This window comes from Bidens hawaiensis, unplaced genomic scaffold (genome assembly GCF_021521415.1).
Source record: "Bidens hawaiensis isolate Kalapana, Puna unplaced genomic scaffold, B.hawaiensis_p1.1 tig00030814_1, whole genome shotgun sequence".
In the NCBI taxonomy this organism is placed as follows: domain Eukaryota; kingdom Viridiplantae; phylum Streptophyta; class Magnoliopsida; order Asterales; family Asteraceae; genus Bidens; species Bidens hawaiensis.
In genome coordinates this window covers 201,309-220,218 of record NW_027495158.1, presented here as the reverse complement: position 1 = coordinate 220,218, position 18,910 = coordinate 201,309, and the positions used below count along the sequence as shown (strand labels likewise).

Here is an 18,910-nt window from a genome sequence, read left to right as displayed (position 1 = left end):
TAAACAAACGAACACAAATGTCCCTTTTTAAATAAATGAACATGAACATAACTATTTGTTCGATTAAGTGTCCGTGTTCTTTTAAAGTTAAATGAACGAACACGAACATGCCGTTCCTCATCTCATTTTTTTTATGAATTGTTTTGTTGAAAGTTCATAGTGATTCATGGATGATCCAACACCTAAATTTTGATTTTATTTTTAAATATCACTTGTTTTGTTGGATAAACACAGTGATTCATGAAATTTCAACCTCCTTACTTTCATTTATTTACATGTTGGTTGAAGCATATTTCAAGATAAAACCTTAATAATAAAATTATTGAAGCATCATTTTTATTTAAATATGTCTTAAATCCTCAATTACAACCTCAATTAATGACTAAACTTGATTGTTATGATTGATTTATTTAACCTCATGATTTTTCCTTCTCATAAAAATCATATATTTAATCCCTATAAAATGTTTTCCAGTCATTATGTTCATGATGTTAGAAACAAGAAGAAGATAGCTTCCTACTTCGCCAAAGAGATGGCTACATGGTTATGTATTTATTTTTATTCTTTAGTGATTGGGTCACCTCATCCTCATCTTGTATGTATACATTACCCAGGTAAGCTGACTTTATGCTAGACCGAAAGGGTCCACATCTAGTTTATTTGGTCATTGTTGTATATATCATTAATGTTGAAATTATTCATATTCAAATTAGAATTGTTTTGCTTTACATTATAATTAGGTTTGCGCCCCCCCACGTTGCGGGGGTGTGGGGAAACTTTGTTTGATTGGTAGGTGTTATGAACTTGCTACTACAAACTTGATGAGCTTTATTAAATACCTCCAGCTCCAGTTGTTGTGTTATACATGCTTTTGCATATATAAGACGACATCTTACACTCAACGAAGAATGTAGCAGCTAATCACCTTCAAACGTAACCAAAAGCACATCATATCTGTTTCGATCACATAACATCCGAAACTGTGGAAGTTAGACCCAACAGTCCCGAAACCTGAAGTGTGATAATTAGAAGGTCCACTTTAGGTTATCAAAACTCCACGGTCAACTGCTCAAGTTGTTTCAGGTGAGTTGCTGGCCTTTCGGCTTTAACTTTATTCATAAAAACAACTTTAAAACTGTCAAACAAATACTAGATTGGATCAGGGCTGGAAGTATTTTAGGATCTATGTAATTTCCTTGTGGTTTATACCGACCATCTATGCCATTTATTCGTTGAAGCAAACCCAATCAATTGTATCGGTTGTCGGTGATGTATTCACGCAGTAGCTGCTGCAAAGGAGTTATAATTATTAATATAAACATATGTTGGTTGTGTGTTGCAACAATATGATGCTTACATGCACTTGAATATGGTTTGTCAGCTAAAAGGAAGACCATCATGTGAATGCTCAAATATTACTCTGCAATTTTGATATAGTCAGAAAATATGTTCATATATTTGTTGGTGTGATTTTACCCCAAAACGGAGTATTATCAGTTAACTAGTGTCCCTAGCATGACCTAAAAATAAGTAATATTTTTGTTCAATTGTAGGATTAGATAGTTCTAAAAAACAAACATTGAAACTAAAATTATGATCATTAATCAATTTGTCTGTGCTTTTTGTAGTTTAGAATAACCAATATTTGTGAACAAGTTAAGTAATTAGATAAATGGCACAAATACCCGATTTCAAAATGAACAGAGATTAGCTGTAGAAGGAGGTATATTGACTTTAAAAAGAACCCTAGGTACCTGCAAAACAATAATTAAACGATTGAAAATCAAAACCTTAATCAGAGGTAGGCTATCTCACAAATCAAATGCAGCGGCCATACCTGTGTACATGAGAACAGAGAAGGACGCCAAGGAAGTTGAACAACGACGGATGACTTCTGGTGACCGACAAGTGAGTGGTATACAACTTAACTGCCATTGGTGGGAGTAGTGGTGATCGTGTGAGTGGTATACAATATTAATTGTAGAATGTACAAGTTGTTATGCAACAGAATCTTTACAATTGTTATATATTTAAACTTGTGTATTGCTCACTCAACTTTATGTTAATCAACCTTTATTTTTACACTTGTTACAGGATACGTTAGTTGAAGATTTGAATTACGACAGGATTTTAGTTTAGCTTTAGGTTATTCAATCGAAAGATATATTGGGTGAATTTTATTTTGAATGACACATGTACTTAAATAAATGTAATTAAATAAACAATTATTGCCACTTTAAATAGTGTATTCTGAGTCACTGTCCAATCAATACGTTATGCCTCGATATATTCCGTTGTTGGTCGTGGTGTGATACAAGATAGCATAACAGACTTGCAAGGTTGATAAATGTAGGTACCAGAATCAGTTTTCCGACAAATGATGGTGGCGGCTGGTGGTGTTGGATCAGAAGTGGGGATGATGATTTAATGTTGAATATGAAGTGGCCATGAATGTTGGCGGAGATCGCGTTTTTGGCGAGAGTGGCCGGAGATCGCTTTTCCGGTGGGCAATTTTCCAGTCACATGTGGTTAAGAAGATGGCGGCACACAGGTTGCACTAGGGTTTTGGTGTTTGGTGGTCATTTGTTAAAGGAAGGAAGACTGCCGATGGTGGGGCTCCGGTGGCCAGAATTCGTTTTTACGACGGCCGGTAACCGGATCATCTTTTCCGGCGGTCACAAGGATGTGGCGGCCGGAAGTTACTTGGACATCATGATGTTTATGTTCATGTGCCCTAGTTTGAAATTTGAATGCTATAAAGATGTGGGCTTTGGCTTGGGCTGCATGATTATAATACATGATATGGCCCAAAGTCTGATGGACCTTCTAGTTATTTTAGTTTGGGCTGAGTGTATGTGGGCCAGATCATATTTGGGCTGCATGTTGTCGGTGTTATTTGGGTTGACCAATTGAAGAAAGTCAAATGCGTTCGGGGTTTCATCATTGTTGGACCATGTTCAAAGCATGTTATTTCTATGTTATTTTCGAGGCGTTCGAGAAGTTGAGAAACTTTGAACAAATAGGATACGAATTTGGACTTAAAAAGGAAATAACAAGCTTTGTTCATTTGATCGTTGTCCTCGGTGGATCATAACTTTAGGGGGTTATTGAAAAGGCTTCAGCTTAATCGGGTTGATTCGTGAAGATGCGAGACACGGTTCGACGATGTTTTGATATCACAAGCCAATGGAGTGATTGTGAGGCTAAAAAGTGTGACTTGCGATATCAAATTACGAAACCCGTTATATATCTAATGGTCAAGTAAATAATTTAATCCGACGAGGAAACCAGACACGAAATGAGAGCTTCGAGGTCGCGCGTTTAGCTTCAACGTGATAAGGTTTCTAAAATATGTTATGTTTTACTATATATAGAGGCTTTATGTGTGTTTTGTAAGATATAAATCACCACCCAACGGGAGCTCAGCTTGGGTGGGTCAGTTCTTTGTTTATGTTATCAATCTTTGAATCGATAATGAGATCGTTCATATCTTGTCTTTATCTTTATATTTATGTTCGGTCGTTTGATTTACTGCACCCGTCTCCAGGCCCGTCCCAAGAATGATAAAAATATTTTAGGCCTTGTGCGAAATAAAATTTGGGCTTTCTCATAATATAAATTCATCAATTATATATCAAAAAACCATGATATGTTGATATGAATATAATTGTTATATAATAAACAAACAAAAAACTAGTGTATCAAAATAAGCGAACTTAAGCGAATTTTTGAGGCTCTCATAGCGTTTTGTGAGCGAAGCTCTCAATCAAGTCTTTATAGTCCGTACCTTATAATATTTCCATTTCAATAGATAACATTCACAATCCGATAAGTCTTTCTTGAAACATGTCGATTTTAAATAAGTCTTTCTTGGGACATTTGGGACTGGTATCTGTCCCATTAGGGTATCGGCGGGTTTGAGATTACCTTTGAAAATTTTCATAGGTTTGAGACGGTATGTGAGTTGCAATATTCCCGATTACATAACCCCTAGTAATGTTGCACACGCGCGTTGCACGGGGAACTCGACAACGAACCCCAAATATCAAAACACGAATACACAAACTAATCGTCACGACTACACTTCAGCACATAAAAAAAGTTTTATCTAAATATAAATAATTATCAATCCGCGCATTGTGCGAGACAGGACTCGATCGGTTTTGTGCGCTCGTTATAGCAAAAGTAAAGGAAAACAAAAAAAAAAGTATAATAAAAATATATCTATAAGGATGTCGACGCGTGTTTGATCCATTAAAACATTTTAAGTTATTAAAATAATTAGTTAATTTGAGTTTAATAAAACTAAAAATCTTTTATAAAACATAAGATTTTTTTTACTATAAATCCAGTTATCAAATTAAATTAACACAACAAAATCAATACCAACTCAATAAAGTTAAAATGGTCGCTTATAAATATTCTTTTTTATAATTTTAAAGAATAACTTACATTTAAATATTTCACATTTTTAAAGACATGTTTGGTGATTTTGATCCTCAACCTTTTCTTTATTCTTAAAACATAGTAAAAAAAACTCAACAAACCTATATGGCCAACGTGCAAGCTAACCAAAGATAAAATGATTTTGATCGACAACTTTTTATTTATTTTTAAAAGAAAGTGAAACCCAACAAAACTATGTGGTCAAATTACCAACTAAGCAAACAGGGGCATAAAACGTGGTCTACCCGGTACCCACTATACCGATAAGTTTTCAATTATATATAAAGGTTAAAAAAACTTTTGGGCTCATTTGAGGTTTTGGGCCTTGTGCCTTTGCACGGACTGCACAGCCCAAGAACCGGGTCTGCCCGTCTTGACACATTTATCAAGTGTAAAATCCGTTCGAGTGGTTGTTTTGGGACCTACGTAACCCACTACCTCACTAGCTTTTCTTTTTGAACGACGACTTTCATAGTGGTTGAATATTCAGTCACAGCTCTCGGAGAGAGCCCCAACCGCCCCTCTCGGGCCAAGACTATGTTATCTTAACCGGGCCCACGCTTGGCATCCGAGTTTGGCTAGGTGTTCCACGAGAAAATTTCGAGCCCCCTGCCACTTGACAGGAGTTGTCAGCCCACAAGAGCAAGCTCTCTGGGAAGGAACACTCTAATAGAAAACTCGTGTCGTCATCAAGATTCGAACTTGAGAGGCCAACCGGCATCAAGCTCTTACTCATCATTTGGCTGACCACTTGAGCTAGCCAAGTGGTTAACTACCTCACTAGCTACATGTTTAAAAGAAATAACTAAACTAATTAACAGACTAATAAAAACCAACTTAATAATTGTGCATGGTTAATGAACGTGGAAGCATGTGGCCCAAATCATTCCCACCTCTTAAAATAAGCATATTAAGATGTAAATGCAAAGATGCCATGAAAGCATATATAGTTGTTCGTGGAAACTGAAAAAGATCACAAGTTTATCTTATTGTGGAAATAAATGACTAGAGACAGTTTGTGAATCAGTATAGATTTTGATTTTACTTAGTTTTTGAATATTCATATATTTATTTATGATATTTTGGATACGTACATTTGGCTTCATCTGTATTTTAGTCCCATTTACCCTTCATTTTTATGTATCGGAGACTAAAAAAATTTATCATAAATTGATTTCACACTTCGGGACAAAAGTTGACATGGTATTTGAGATTATTTTTAATCCCTAAATAAACATATTAAGGACTTAGACGACGTGGTATTTTGAAATGCCTCTCGGTCTCATACGCATCCACTGGTTTACATTTGATAGCCAAAGGATTGATGAAAAGGATGTAGCTAGCTTATAAGCACATAAAAGTGTAAACTGCAACAAAACATCCACTTGCATCCATATATGTTTTGTTTAACTTTAAGATACATGTAAGAAGAAAGATAAGGACTAAAATCATGCATTATCAAGAAATATCAAGCTTTTGAGTTTTAACATTAAGATCAGAAAGAAGCCAACATCCTAACCATGGTAATTTGAAAAGAATAAAAGATAACAAATCCATCTACAAGAACGGCATCCAACTTTTCACTAACCTTATTTGATATGCGCTGTAATACAGCTTCATAGCTTGCTAAAAAAAGTCCGATTGTTTTAAGTTCCATACTTGTCAATCGTCCGACCTGTCAAAATAAAAACTAGTGATCTAGCAAAAGTAGTGTTTCCATGTAGGAACAAGCATAGTAATTCATTTGCGGCCCAGAAATCCCAATATAACTCATATGTTCAGAGTGTAGTTCATCTATACAGATATCATGTATATTATTAACATGAGTATAGGTTGAAAATATAGGTACTGTAGGAAGTGGGTCACAAGGTTCATCATTCTTTCTAAATCCAAGTAGCACTCGTATTGATGTATCTGGTTTATTTATGGTGAGTAGCTTTGTAAGGGACTTTGGAACACCATGCTCCATCATCATCCATACATTATAAACATGATTAACTATATCTTCCTCAATTATAACAAGAGACTCTTTTAGCTTAGATATATCCACATTGTGGGATTTAGCCCGGGTTAAACTATCTGCGGGGAGTGATATTTCCATAAATTTCTCACTCGTCATATCAAATGACACAATTAGATTATGCCCTATATTTTCTACCATGTTAACCTTTGCACAATCAACAGCAAGCCAATAAATAATCTCATCTATACCTACATGTCTCCACGACAAAAAAATTGAGTTGTGCGGCTGATTAATAGTAGGTATACTTCTCCAAGCCCCTAAGCTTAACGCATAAACCTCAACTTGCCATGGAGTGCAACTCAGAATGTCCCCCACGTTATCGAAAACTCTATAATTAATCTTGACAATCATAGGATCACTATTGCGAGGGAAAACCCCAAAACCAAATCTCGTTTTAACACATTCCCGCTGTAACACGTCAATAGCAACTGATTTTCTAATAGATGGATTCCAAACAATCACCTTCATGTATATTCCAGAGTCACATACAACATAACCGAACACCCAGAACAAGCCTTGAGAGCTACCTGTTATAAGTGGTGCTATAAGTCCTCCAGGTACTAGATCAGTAGTAGTCAGATGCTGCGGGAAGGGCTCAAGCTCATCATCAACAATGCAAACATACTTTGTGTCAAAGTTGTCAGTTTCATAACATACTAATAAACGATGTTGGCGAGTGTGGTTGATGCTGTAGTCAACAACAAATTTAGAACTATCAATCAGAGACTTCCATTCTTTAGAAGCCGATCTGAACCGCAACAACGATTTGGTTGGAAGCCATTTCATTATTTCTGCTTGGATTGCAAAAGGTATGTGCACTGGTGGTACTTGCCGGGATTTCCTGAGGTATCTAATAACCTTGCTTTTGCTCACTTCTGACACCCCTCTTCTGACTATTGCCCATTTGTTTTGGAATAATCTTTTTAGAGGGGACAGTTTTACATATTTATGCCATATCCTTCTATTATTAAGTACCATTGGTACCATTTCGATGTGTTTCGATTCTTCCGAACAAGAGAGGTTTGATGCTTCAGATTCCATTGTATAATAATAATAATAATATAAAACAAACTAGATCCTAGTTTTACGAGGTCATCCCACTCATTAATCCTTTATTGTAGCAAAATGAAGAGAAACAAACATTTAAAAAGTCAAAAGATTAATAAAAATGAATTAATTGCAGAAGACAAACTTAACTCTTACCTTTTATTTATAAAACGTGATACAACCTTGGGAGCGTATGGTACACATTTCGTAAACACCTCCATTATACGCAAATATATCTTACCCATATTCCAACTAATTAAGGGTGACCAAAAACCAAAAGCTTTTGGAGTTGTTGATATCATTCGGTTTTGGTTTTTTCGGTTTTCGTTTTTCAGATTTCGTTTTGGTTATGGTTCGGTTTTGGTTTTTGCTATTTGAGCTTGAAAATTTTAGGCCGAAAAATAAATTGACAAAAAATAATTAATTTAGGTATAAATAATTTTGTTAATTGTAAAATAATAAACTATTATACATTTGATCAAATATATTGCAGCTACATATTTATTAATTTTTATAAATTACTTCATATAAAATATAAAAAAACAAAAGTTTAGGAATTCGACAATTTGGTTTTTTTTACATACAAAACTAAAACCAAACCGTTAGCGCGGTTTTTACAAAAACATAAAACCTAACCAACGGTTTTGTTTCGGTTCGGTTTTTTCGGTTTGGATTTTTCGTTTTTTTTGTTTCGGATTTATTTTTTCGGTTTCTTGGACACCCATAATTCCAACAAACCATGAAAGCTTAAATATATGAGAAACTCATACTTCTTCTGAATTAAAAATCTTCGTCTATTTATCTCATTCTATCCACTTCGTTTAAATGTTTATTTAGGTTGAGTTGTTCACGGAAAAATGTGGAGTTTTCCAGAAAAAACACATATTTTCGGCAACTAATGACGTTAGGTTTTGTTAATTGTTGGAGCAAATATGTTAAAAGATAGGACCTTCAACATATATTTCATTGATTGAGAATGTTCTTTACCAATAATCAATAAATGAGATTATTTAAATATAATTTTCCATTTTAAGCATATGCCAGTGGGATAAACATTGGTGGACCCATGTAACATAAACCCATATTAAATATGGAAAAATTCTCAAAATAGGTATTTATGATTAGGTTTTTAAGGTTTTAGATGTCATTTTCAACATATTTCCAAAATAGGTATTATAAACTAGTCGTGACGAATAGTTTATGATTATTCACGAGTAGTTTGTATAACCAATTAAAATTTGTCACGTGTCTATAAACTAACTGTAGCAACCTGTTTCACTAATAATCTACTCGTAAAGATTAAATAAGTTTAAACCCTCGTAATCAGCGCTACACGAGTAAATAAGATATTCTTTAGTCGCGACGAGCAGATTATAAAACCTTAAGAGTCGCGAGTATTTTATCAAACTAACCACGACGATGAGTTTGATTACCAAATGCATCTAACTGGTTTGTTTTACAAAACACTAACCGGAATGGTTATTTTGTTTGGTCAACTAGTCTTTACGAGTAGATATAGGTCAACTACTACTTTATAACCATTATACGAGTATTTTATTGTTAATCAACTCGTTCTGATAAGTTACCAGATTTACATTAACCATACGAGTAATTTATTGGTAGTTAACTCGTCTTGTCTACTTTACTTTGTTTACATTCCTATACGAGTAGTTAAGTAGTAATTAACTCGTCTTGGCTAGTTTAACCCGAACCCGGTTCCCGAAACAGGTTTTTTTAATACCCGGGTTTTTAATACCCAAACCCGTACCGGACCCTACCCGTAGGGTACTGATAGGGATGCATTTTGGCACTAAAACCCGAACCCGAACTGGACCCAATTTGTATCCGGTAATACCCGAAAACCCGAACCGGTTCCATACTCGGAACCGGGTTTTTCCACAACCTGAAACCGAGTATTTCAAATGCCCGATGTATACCCGAAAAATACCTCTAAAAAGTGCAAACTTTTAAAAAATTCAATTTATAACCGAAAAAACCTCGGAAAAAAATCCGAAAAAACTCGTTACTATGGTTTTCTCAATACCCGAACCCGGTTTCATACCCGAACCCGGGTATTTAAAAAACCCGATTTGTGCACCTCTAGTCACGACTAGTTTATAGCAAGATATAAACAAGACGAGTTAACTACCAATAAATTACTCGTATGGTTAACGTAAATCTGGTAACTTATCAGAACGAGTTGATTAACAATAAATTACTCGTATTGGGAATATAAACAAGGTAAACTAGTCACGACGAGTTAACTACAAATGAACTACTCGTAAGCGTAATGTTTACTAGATAAACTTATCGAGACATGTTTGTTACCAACAAAATACTCGTATAATGGATATAAAGTAGTCGTTGACCTGTATCTACTCGTAAAGACTAGTTGACGAAACAAACTAACCATTACGATTAGTGTTTTGTAAAACAAACCAGTTAGATGTATTTGGTAATCAAACTCATCGCCGTGGTTAGTTTGATAAAATACTTGCGACTCTTAAGGTTTTATAATCCGCTCGTCGCGACTAAAGAATATCTTATTTACTCGTGTGGCGCTGATTACGAGGGTTTAAACTTATTTAATCTTTACGAGTAGATTATTAGTGAAACGGGTCGTTACGGTTAGTTTATAGACACGTGACAAGTTTTAATTGGTTATACAAACTACTTGTGAATAATCATAAACTATTCGTCACTACTAGTTTATAACAGTTATTTTGAAATATGTTGAAAATGACACCTAAAACCTTAAAAAACCTAATCATAAATACCTATTTTAGGAATTTTCCCATTAAATATTTGGTTAGCCCTTTTGAAGAAGAAAATTGTGGGAAAAAAAAAGTTGTAAGTTAAATAAACCTACTGATCCAATAGACTTATAGACCCCAAGTGAGACTTGTTTCGGGTGGGGAGAGATGACAAGAAGCTTAACTGTTTATGTAGGTCATGATGATACTAACAGAAATTGGACTAATGTTATTTTTTATTCAGGTGGCTTTAGTTTAAGATAAAACTTGAGGACGAGTTTTCTGAAGATGAGGAGTATGAACCCGTGACTAATTCGTCTAAGTTAGTTTGGAAGCTAGGCTTTATTTTCTTTGGAGAAGATCACAATGTTATATTTTATTTTGCTAATTTTTCTTTTATTATTCTTTTGTTTATCTACTTTATATGTTTTATCTCTTTTATGATTTCTTATTGTGTAGGCTTGAAAGTTGTTAATTTTTAGTTTTCGAGTTTTACATGGTGCAAATAACACTTTTAAGGTTTCTTTGTACCATTTGGTTTTTTAAAGCTTTTGACTTTAATCGCTAAGTTCTTGAGTCATTTGATTGTTTCTGTTAATTCGCACATCACTAAGTTCTTGTTTCATTTCTTAAATTTTGTTCTTTTTAAAAGTTTAATTAATTTCAAATAGGATCTTATAAAAAAAAGTTTACAACAAAAATTCAAAAAATAAATCGTGCCTATACGTCTCGTATAGGCCTATATGAGATCTTTTGTTCATATGCGAGTCATATAGTATAACCAGCCCGCGACTCTGATTTTCCAGTATAAATGTCAGGCACACCTTGTTTATATGGGCTGTATAGGCTTGTGCAAGCATCCAAAACAATATTAAAGTTAAAAAAAAGTAACAGTTCTTGTGAAGTCGTTTTCTATAGAAGGTTGGATTGTACTCCATTGTCTATGGATTCTTGTATCTTGGCCGTTGTTTATTTGTCTTAGGATGTTAAATTTTAGTAATCCAAACTTTAGCCTTATTGGCCGATATTAAATTAATAAGCTTACTAAAAGTTTTTAAACTATTTGTGGTCTAACATAAACTAGTATATAACCACCAAGAAATGTGTATCAAAGATATGCATAGTTAGAAAACTCAAATCAAAATCATGAACTTTAGCATATACTACATAATCATAATTTGTGCTATACAATTATTGAAATGCTTGTTTAGGTTATTTACTTAATTAGTTGAAATAATATATTGCTACATAATTATTGTTTGCCCAACATACTTCTTGAAAATAATGGGATCGGTACCATACCGATACTAATAACGAATATACGAATACCGAATTTCAGTAGAGTTGGTACCGAATACTGTAACGAATCGTTACGGTACCAGTATGGTATGAGTATCGATAGAAGTACTTGTTGCAAAATGTTTATCTATATATAGTCTTGGTACCGCTACCAAAAGTAACGATACTGAATTTCTAAAAAAATATGGGTAGAGAATATTGTAACAATATATTAAGTATGGTATCGTTCAGCAGTATATGGGTACCGCGGCGCAACCGGTACTCAGGTACCAAAATTTCATCCCTAACTTATTGTGTATTTTATTAGACATGATTAAGTTAACCTACTAGGACTATAAAATATACATATGAATATGGCTTAAAAGAAACCCACACAAACTTGTTAGCCAGACCGAACAATTCACACTGACTATTACCGGGTACTCCAATTAAATAAAACATCACTAGTAGAGAGAGAACCCTATCACGGACCAATTATCTATAATAGTTGGCAACTAATTTTAATAAAGGAATTAGATAACAAATATAATTTGAGAACCATACTAACTAATTCATTATGTGGTAACGGGGTAGGGTAGTTGGCTAGGCCACGGCTAATGATAGTTCTTGGAGTCAATATGTATAAATGGTATGTTTAAATCACAAGTTCACCACTAATGACCAAACAAAGGAGCTTCAACTATACTATAAAATGAAACTCCTCAGTAAATCCATCGCTAATTCGTAGTCGAATCGACATTTACCAACTGACACGTTTAAAAGGAACTGCAGAATTTTGTTATCCTCGGCAATCTGGCGTTGGTGGTAGACAAGTCAATGGGCCTATTGCATTGATGATTATTGCCACACTTGAACAAGATAACATGACACTTGCCAACACGTTTAAATTATCATGTTAATTAAATTTATAGGTCAATACTTCATGAATGATTCATCAAAACGACATGTTTAAAGTTTTTAATAACTCTTACTTTATGGTGTTAACATTTAGTAACGTTTATTGTTCTCTTGTCTAGTCCTTTTAAAGGGGGGTGGGCTGTGGTAAGTGGCTCAGGTACCCTAGGTACTAATGTGGTTATCCGGACACCATCTGAGACCTATACAAGTCGTATAACCTGTAAAAAGTTACAACTATGCTTTTTTATGTACGTGTGTCAAGTACGCCTTATAGAGACATAATGTGGGTGACTGGGTGGTGTCTATGCATAAAAACAATTAAAAATAGAATCAAAAAAAGTTATCGTTAAGTCGCTTTTCATGGCATGACAAGTTGTATTAATGTACAATGTTCAGGGTTCTTGTGTTTAGGCCTTGAATAGTCAAAAGTTTTTTCTCACCAATTAGATGTTAACACATTTATAATTGTTTTCTAAGAGATTATTTAAATTTTTAAGCTTACTAAAGGTTTATTTAACTGTGTGTTCTAATATAAACTAGTAATCATATGTACAGGTGGGCAAAGATACTGGTTAATCGAATTGGACCAGTTTAAAAACCGATTATGTAGAAGCTAGTTTGGAATCAATTGAAACTGTAGGTTCGAAACCAGATTGTAATTCTCTCCAATGAAATCGGTTAACTGAATTGAAACCAGTCAAAAACCAAATGTAACCTTGTCATGAAACAGGTTTTAACCCCAACCAAAACTGATAATAAATCAATTTTGACCTCTAAAGTCCATTATAACCAACACACTTCTATGTGTTAAGTCCAAATGTCAATACTCAAGTAATTAATGTGTTGTTACTTGTTAGATATCATAATAAGTTTCGTATATCAAGTCACTACATCTATAGGTTCGCAAGTTTGTTAAGAACGTTTACTAGTTCCACTTACACTTTTACTAGTTATTTCTTGTTATTTTTATACTTGGGTGAGCATTTATAACATAAACACTAATATTATGTATGTAATAATATAAAAGACTAGGTTTGATTTATGCTCACCATAAGTGGATTTCACATAGGTTGAGCAAGAATAAAGAAGATTCTTGAGCTCGGACAATCCTTTGAAATAGTAACACCTTCTTGATCGAACAAACGCCTTAATAAGCCTTCTTGGTGGTTGTAAGATAAGTACAATGGGTATGTAAGAATGTTTCTTTGCAAGGGAAGTGTGATTTGCTTTTAAGTGTTCAAAGTCTCTTATATATAGACATTATAAATGTAAGTATTATATGGTTAAATTTATAAAAGAAATGGGAGCGCACGGTAAAAAATGGAATAGAGTTGAAAGCGTATTTTCTATGTTTACTATCTCTAGTCTCTTTTTTGGTGAAAGAATCCTAAATGCATGTCTTTTGTACGTATATTAAATTTTTTTCCTTTTTTCCACAATATGTACTAAATGACATTTAAATGACCTTTCCACTTCATTGACTTATATTGTTTACCATTTGGTGTAATAGTTTTTAGAGTATGCATTTCATTCGAAAACAAAGTCACATGTATTCTTACTAATTATTTATATTAAATTTTACCATTATAGTAATAAGACAAGACTTTGTTCTTAAAGTCTACTCACACCTTGTCACCTTTTCTTCTACTAAAATGGCACAACTTACGTGACACTTTTTAAACCAATATTCTATATTAACGTAACAATTCATACATACATACATACATACATACATACATACATACATACAAACATACATGTTAGTAATGTGTAAGATGAATGTAGGAAAACAACGTTAAATGATAAAAAACAGTTAGGTTGTGTGCTGAAAAGCTTTTTCTAAGACTACATAATAAAAATGTATTTTGTGTTTTCCTTGAAAACCTTGATGATGAATATATATTTGTAATGTATACTGTTTCCCCAACAAAAACATTTGTAACTTGTGTCCATGTTGTGAGACCTTGTTGTAAAGTTTAGACTATGTTTTACCAACGAAAACGTAGTTAAAGAATTAATGTCATGATGTAAAGGCCTATGATTGAGTTAGTTATATGATAAATGTACGATAACCTAGACAAGTAACGTTAATACTTCGTAAACTAGTTCAATATATGAATTAAAATATAAAACATGAGCCTATAGTCTAGCTTAAATCTTGTTGTTGCATTGCCCGACACCGTCCCACGATAAATGCATTAATTATATGCATCATTCTTAGTTTGTGATACTTTATCTTAAAGTTAATAAAAAAACTCTTTTATTAACTAATTTTCCATCTCTAGTTTTTAAATTTTAATGGCATATACATTTTTAAGACCACAAAGTAATCTTCCATCTTTTTTTTTATAATTTCAACTAACTAGTTAGTGTAAGTTTAAGAAGAGCAACATAATTTATAATTCAATAAACTACGTAACTTAAACTAGATTTTTAGTGTAAAGAGAGGATAAAATGGTGTTCATACCACTAGACTAACTAGGTGAAGATTTCTAGTGTGGAAATGAAAATGACTTTGAGCACTAGCTCTTGACTCCATCTTCTAGAAGAATATCCCCTCTTAAACGTGATTAACCATCCTTAAACTTAGTATGTGTTTGTGTTAATAAAAGTGATGGGTGGAGGGAGGTGGCGCTAGTTAGAGTGGTGGTGGAGGTGGTGATTGGTTAAAAGAGTAAGGTGATAGTGAGAGTAAGATGTTTGTGAGAGTGTTTGTCGTTATGGGATCCTCTTATAAACTCTTAAAGTTACCTATATTTACACTAAATGACAAGTAACACATATTGTTGGTGTGTGTGTATGCAATCCGATAACTTGAAAGGGAGTAAGGGTGGAAATCACCTTCACACTTTTTGACTTTTCAACCTATCTAAATGGTGTAATCTCCCAACATGGTAATTACTTTATAAGTGTTTTACTTTATTTGTTTCCTTTCACATTTGGTGTAAGTATGAGAAAGCGTGCTTTAAGTATAATATATGTCCATTAAAGTCCATTATAACCAACACACCTCTCTGTGTTAAGTCCAAATGTCCACACTCAAGTAATTAATGTGTTGTTACTTGTTAGATATCATAATAAGTTTCGTATATCAAGTCATCACATCTATATGTTCACAAGTTTGTTAAGAACGTTTACTAGTTCCACTTACGCTTTTTACTAGTTATTTCTTGTTATTTTTATACTTGGGTGAGCGTTTATAACATAAACACTAATATTAAGTATGTAATAATATAAAAGACTAGGTTTGATTTATGCTCACCATAAGTGGCTCACCATAAGTGGATTTCACACAGGTTGAGCAAGAATAAAGAAGATTCTTGAGCTCGGACACTCCTTTGAACTAGTAGCACCTTTTTGATTCAAAAAGCGTCTTAGTAAGCCTTCTTGGTGGTTGTAAGATAATTAAAATGGGTATGTAAGAATGCTTCTTTGCAAGGGAAGTGTGATTTGCTTCTAAGTGTTCAAAGTCTCTTATATATAGACATTATAAATATAAGTATTATATTGTCAAATTTATAAAAGAAATGGGGAGCGCACGGTAAAAAATGGAATAGAGTTGAAAGTGTATTTTTCTATGTTTACTATCTATAGTCTTTCTTTTGGTGAAAGAATCCTTAATGCATGTCTTTTGTACGTATATGACATTTAATCCTTTTTCCACAATACGTACTAGATGACATTTAAATGATATTTCCACTTCATTGACTTATATTGTTTCCCATTTGGTGTAATAGTTTTTTAGAGCATGCATTTTATTCTAGATCAAAGTCACATGCAATCTTACTAATTCTTTACATTAATTTATTACCATTAAAGTAATAAGAAAAGAAAAAATCCGTAAAATAAGAAAAAAAATATAATAATACATGAGACCGAATGATTAGACAAGACTTTTTTTCTTAAAGCCTACTCACACCTTGTCAACTTTTCTTCTACTAAAATGGCACAATCTACGTGACCCTTTTTAATCCAATATTCTATATTAACGTAACAATTATGAATCATTGTACATACATAAATACATACATACATGTTAGCAATGTGTAAGATAAATGTAGGAAAACAATGTTAAATGATAAAAAACAGTTAGGTTGTATGCTGAAAAGCTTTTCTAAGACTACATAATCAAAATGTATTTATTGTTTTTCTTGAAAAACTTGATGATGACTAAATATTTGTAATTTATAGCGTTTCCAAAAAAAAAAAATTTGTAACTTGTGTCCATGTTGTGAGACCTTGTTGTAAAGTTTAGACTATGTTTTACCAAAGAAAACGTTGTTCAAGAGTTAATGTCATGATGTAAAGGCTTTTGATTGAGTTAGTTAAATGACAAATATACGACAACCTAGACAAGTAACGTTAATCCTTCGTAGACAAGCTAAATATATGAATTAACATATAACACATGAGCCTATAATCAAGCTTAAATCTTGTTGTTGCATTGCCTGACACCGTCCCATGATAAATGTATTAATTATATGAATCATTCAGAGTTTGTGATACTTTATCATAAAGTTAATAAAGAACTCTTTTATTAATTAACTTTCCATGTCTAGTTTTTAAATTTTAATAACACATACATTTTCAAGACAACAAAGTAAACTTCGGTCTATTTTTATAATTTCAACTAACTAGTTAGTGTAAGTTTAAGAAGAGCAACATAATATATAATTTTGATAAACTACGTAACTTAAACTAGACTTTTAGTGTAAAGAGAGGATTAAAATAATGCTCATGCCACTAGACTAACTAGGTGAAGATTTCTAGTGTTGAAATGAAAATGACTTTGAGCACTAGAACTTGACTCCATCTTCTAGAAGAATATCCCCTCTTAAACGTGATTAACCATCCTTGAACTTAGTTTGTGTTTGAGTTAAAAAAAAGTGATGGGTGGAGGGTGTAGGGAGGTGCGTTAGTTAGAGTGGTGGTGTAGGCGGTGATTGGTTAAAAGAATAAGGTGATAGTGAGAGTAAGATGTTTGTGAGAGTGTTTGTCGTCATGGGATCCTCTTATAAACTCTTAAGTTAACTATATTTACACTAGATGACAAGTAACACATATTGTTGTTATGTATGTATGCAATCCGATAACTTGAAAGGGAGTAAGGGTGGAAATCACCTTCTCAACTTTTGACTTTTCAACCTATCTAAATGGTAATCTCCCAATATGGTAATTACTTTATAAGTGTTTTACTTTATTTGTTTCCTTTCACATTTGGTGTAAGTATGAGAAAGCGTGCTTTAATGTACATAAAATCACATTGGATTCCTATAACCGATTTTGGTTGATAGGTAAGCCTTAATAAGTGTGTGGCTAGATTAGGACTATATATCATAATTCCAAAATCCATGAGTATATATCCATCCTCTTTGATATAATGTTTTAATTTTAGTTATTTTGTCACCTTAGGAATCTTAATGTTTTAAAATTTTCACAAGTTGGTGTCTACTTATTGCATGCATACATCGATTTGTTCATTAAGTAGCCATATTTTTGTAACTTAGTGACACACTAGGTTTATTTAAATTAAACTAGTTTAGATGCATTCTATAATTATTAGTTTAGATATATCTATCTTGAAAACGTTTAATAAATATATATTCCTAAATGTTTATTTTATAGTATAAGCATAATATTTTAACAAATCTTTTTTATTTGAAGTTTTTATAACTAGTCTTTTGATAAACACATTTTGTACATAAAAACCCTTTTAAAATTAACAAGTAACTCTTTTATAATTTTAAGTATAATATATGTCCTCTAAAGTCCATTATAACCAACACACTTCTATGTGTTATGTCCAAATGTCAACACTCAAGTAATTAATGTGTTGTTACTTGTTAGATATCATAATAAGTTTCGTATATCAAGTTACAACATCTATACGTTCACAAGTTTGTTAAGAACGTTTACTAGTTCCACTTACGCTTTTACTAGTTATTTCTTGTTATTTTTATACTTGGGTGAGCATTTCTAACATAAACACTAATATTAAGTAAGTAATAATGTATAAGACTAGGTTTGATTTATGATCACCATAAGTGGATTTCACATAGGTTGAGCAAGAAAAAAGAAGATTCTTGAGCTCGGACAATCCTTTGAAATAGTAACACCTTCTTGATCGAACAAACGCCTTAATAAGCCCTCATGGTGGTTGTAAGATAATTACAATGGGTATGTAAGAATGTTTCTTTGCAAGGGAAGTGTGATTTGCTTATAAGTGTTCAAAGTCTCTTATATATAGACATTATAAATGTAAGTATTATACTCTCAAATTTATAAAATAAATGGGAAGCGCACGGTAAAAAATGGAATAGAGTTGAAAGTGCCTTTTTCTATGTTTTTTAATCTCTAGTCTCTTTTTTGGTGAAAGAATCCTTAATGCGTGTCTTTTGTACGTATATGACATTTAATCCTTTTTTCAACAATACGTACTAGATGA

The 18,910-nt window shown here is 32.9% G+C and overlaps 1 protein-coding gene across 1 annotated transcript; it reads right to left on the bottom strand.

The window, feature by feature from the left end:
* Positions 1 to 6,136: 6,136 nt before the first annotated feature.
* On the bottom strand, positions 6,137 to 7,405 carry LOC143581163 (putative F-box protein At1g32420). Its single transcript, XM_077064001.1, has one exon. It carries the CDS (start codon positions 7,253 to 7,255, stop codon positions 6,137 to 6,139), a length of 1,119 nt encoding a protein of 372 aa, XP_076920116.1. The 5' UTR covers positions 7,256 to 7,405.
* Positions 7,406 to 18,910: the final 11,505 nt, after the last annotated feature.

Coding starts and splice junctions, on each gene's coding strand:
- LOC143581163 (XM_077064001.1), bottom strand. CDS start 7,255: ATGAAATGGCTTCCAACCAAATCGTTGTTGCGGTTCAGATCGGCTTCT.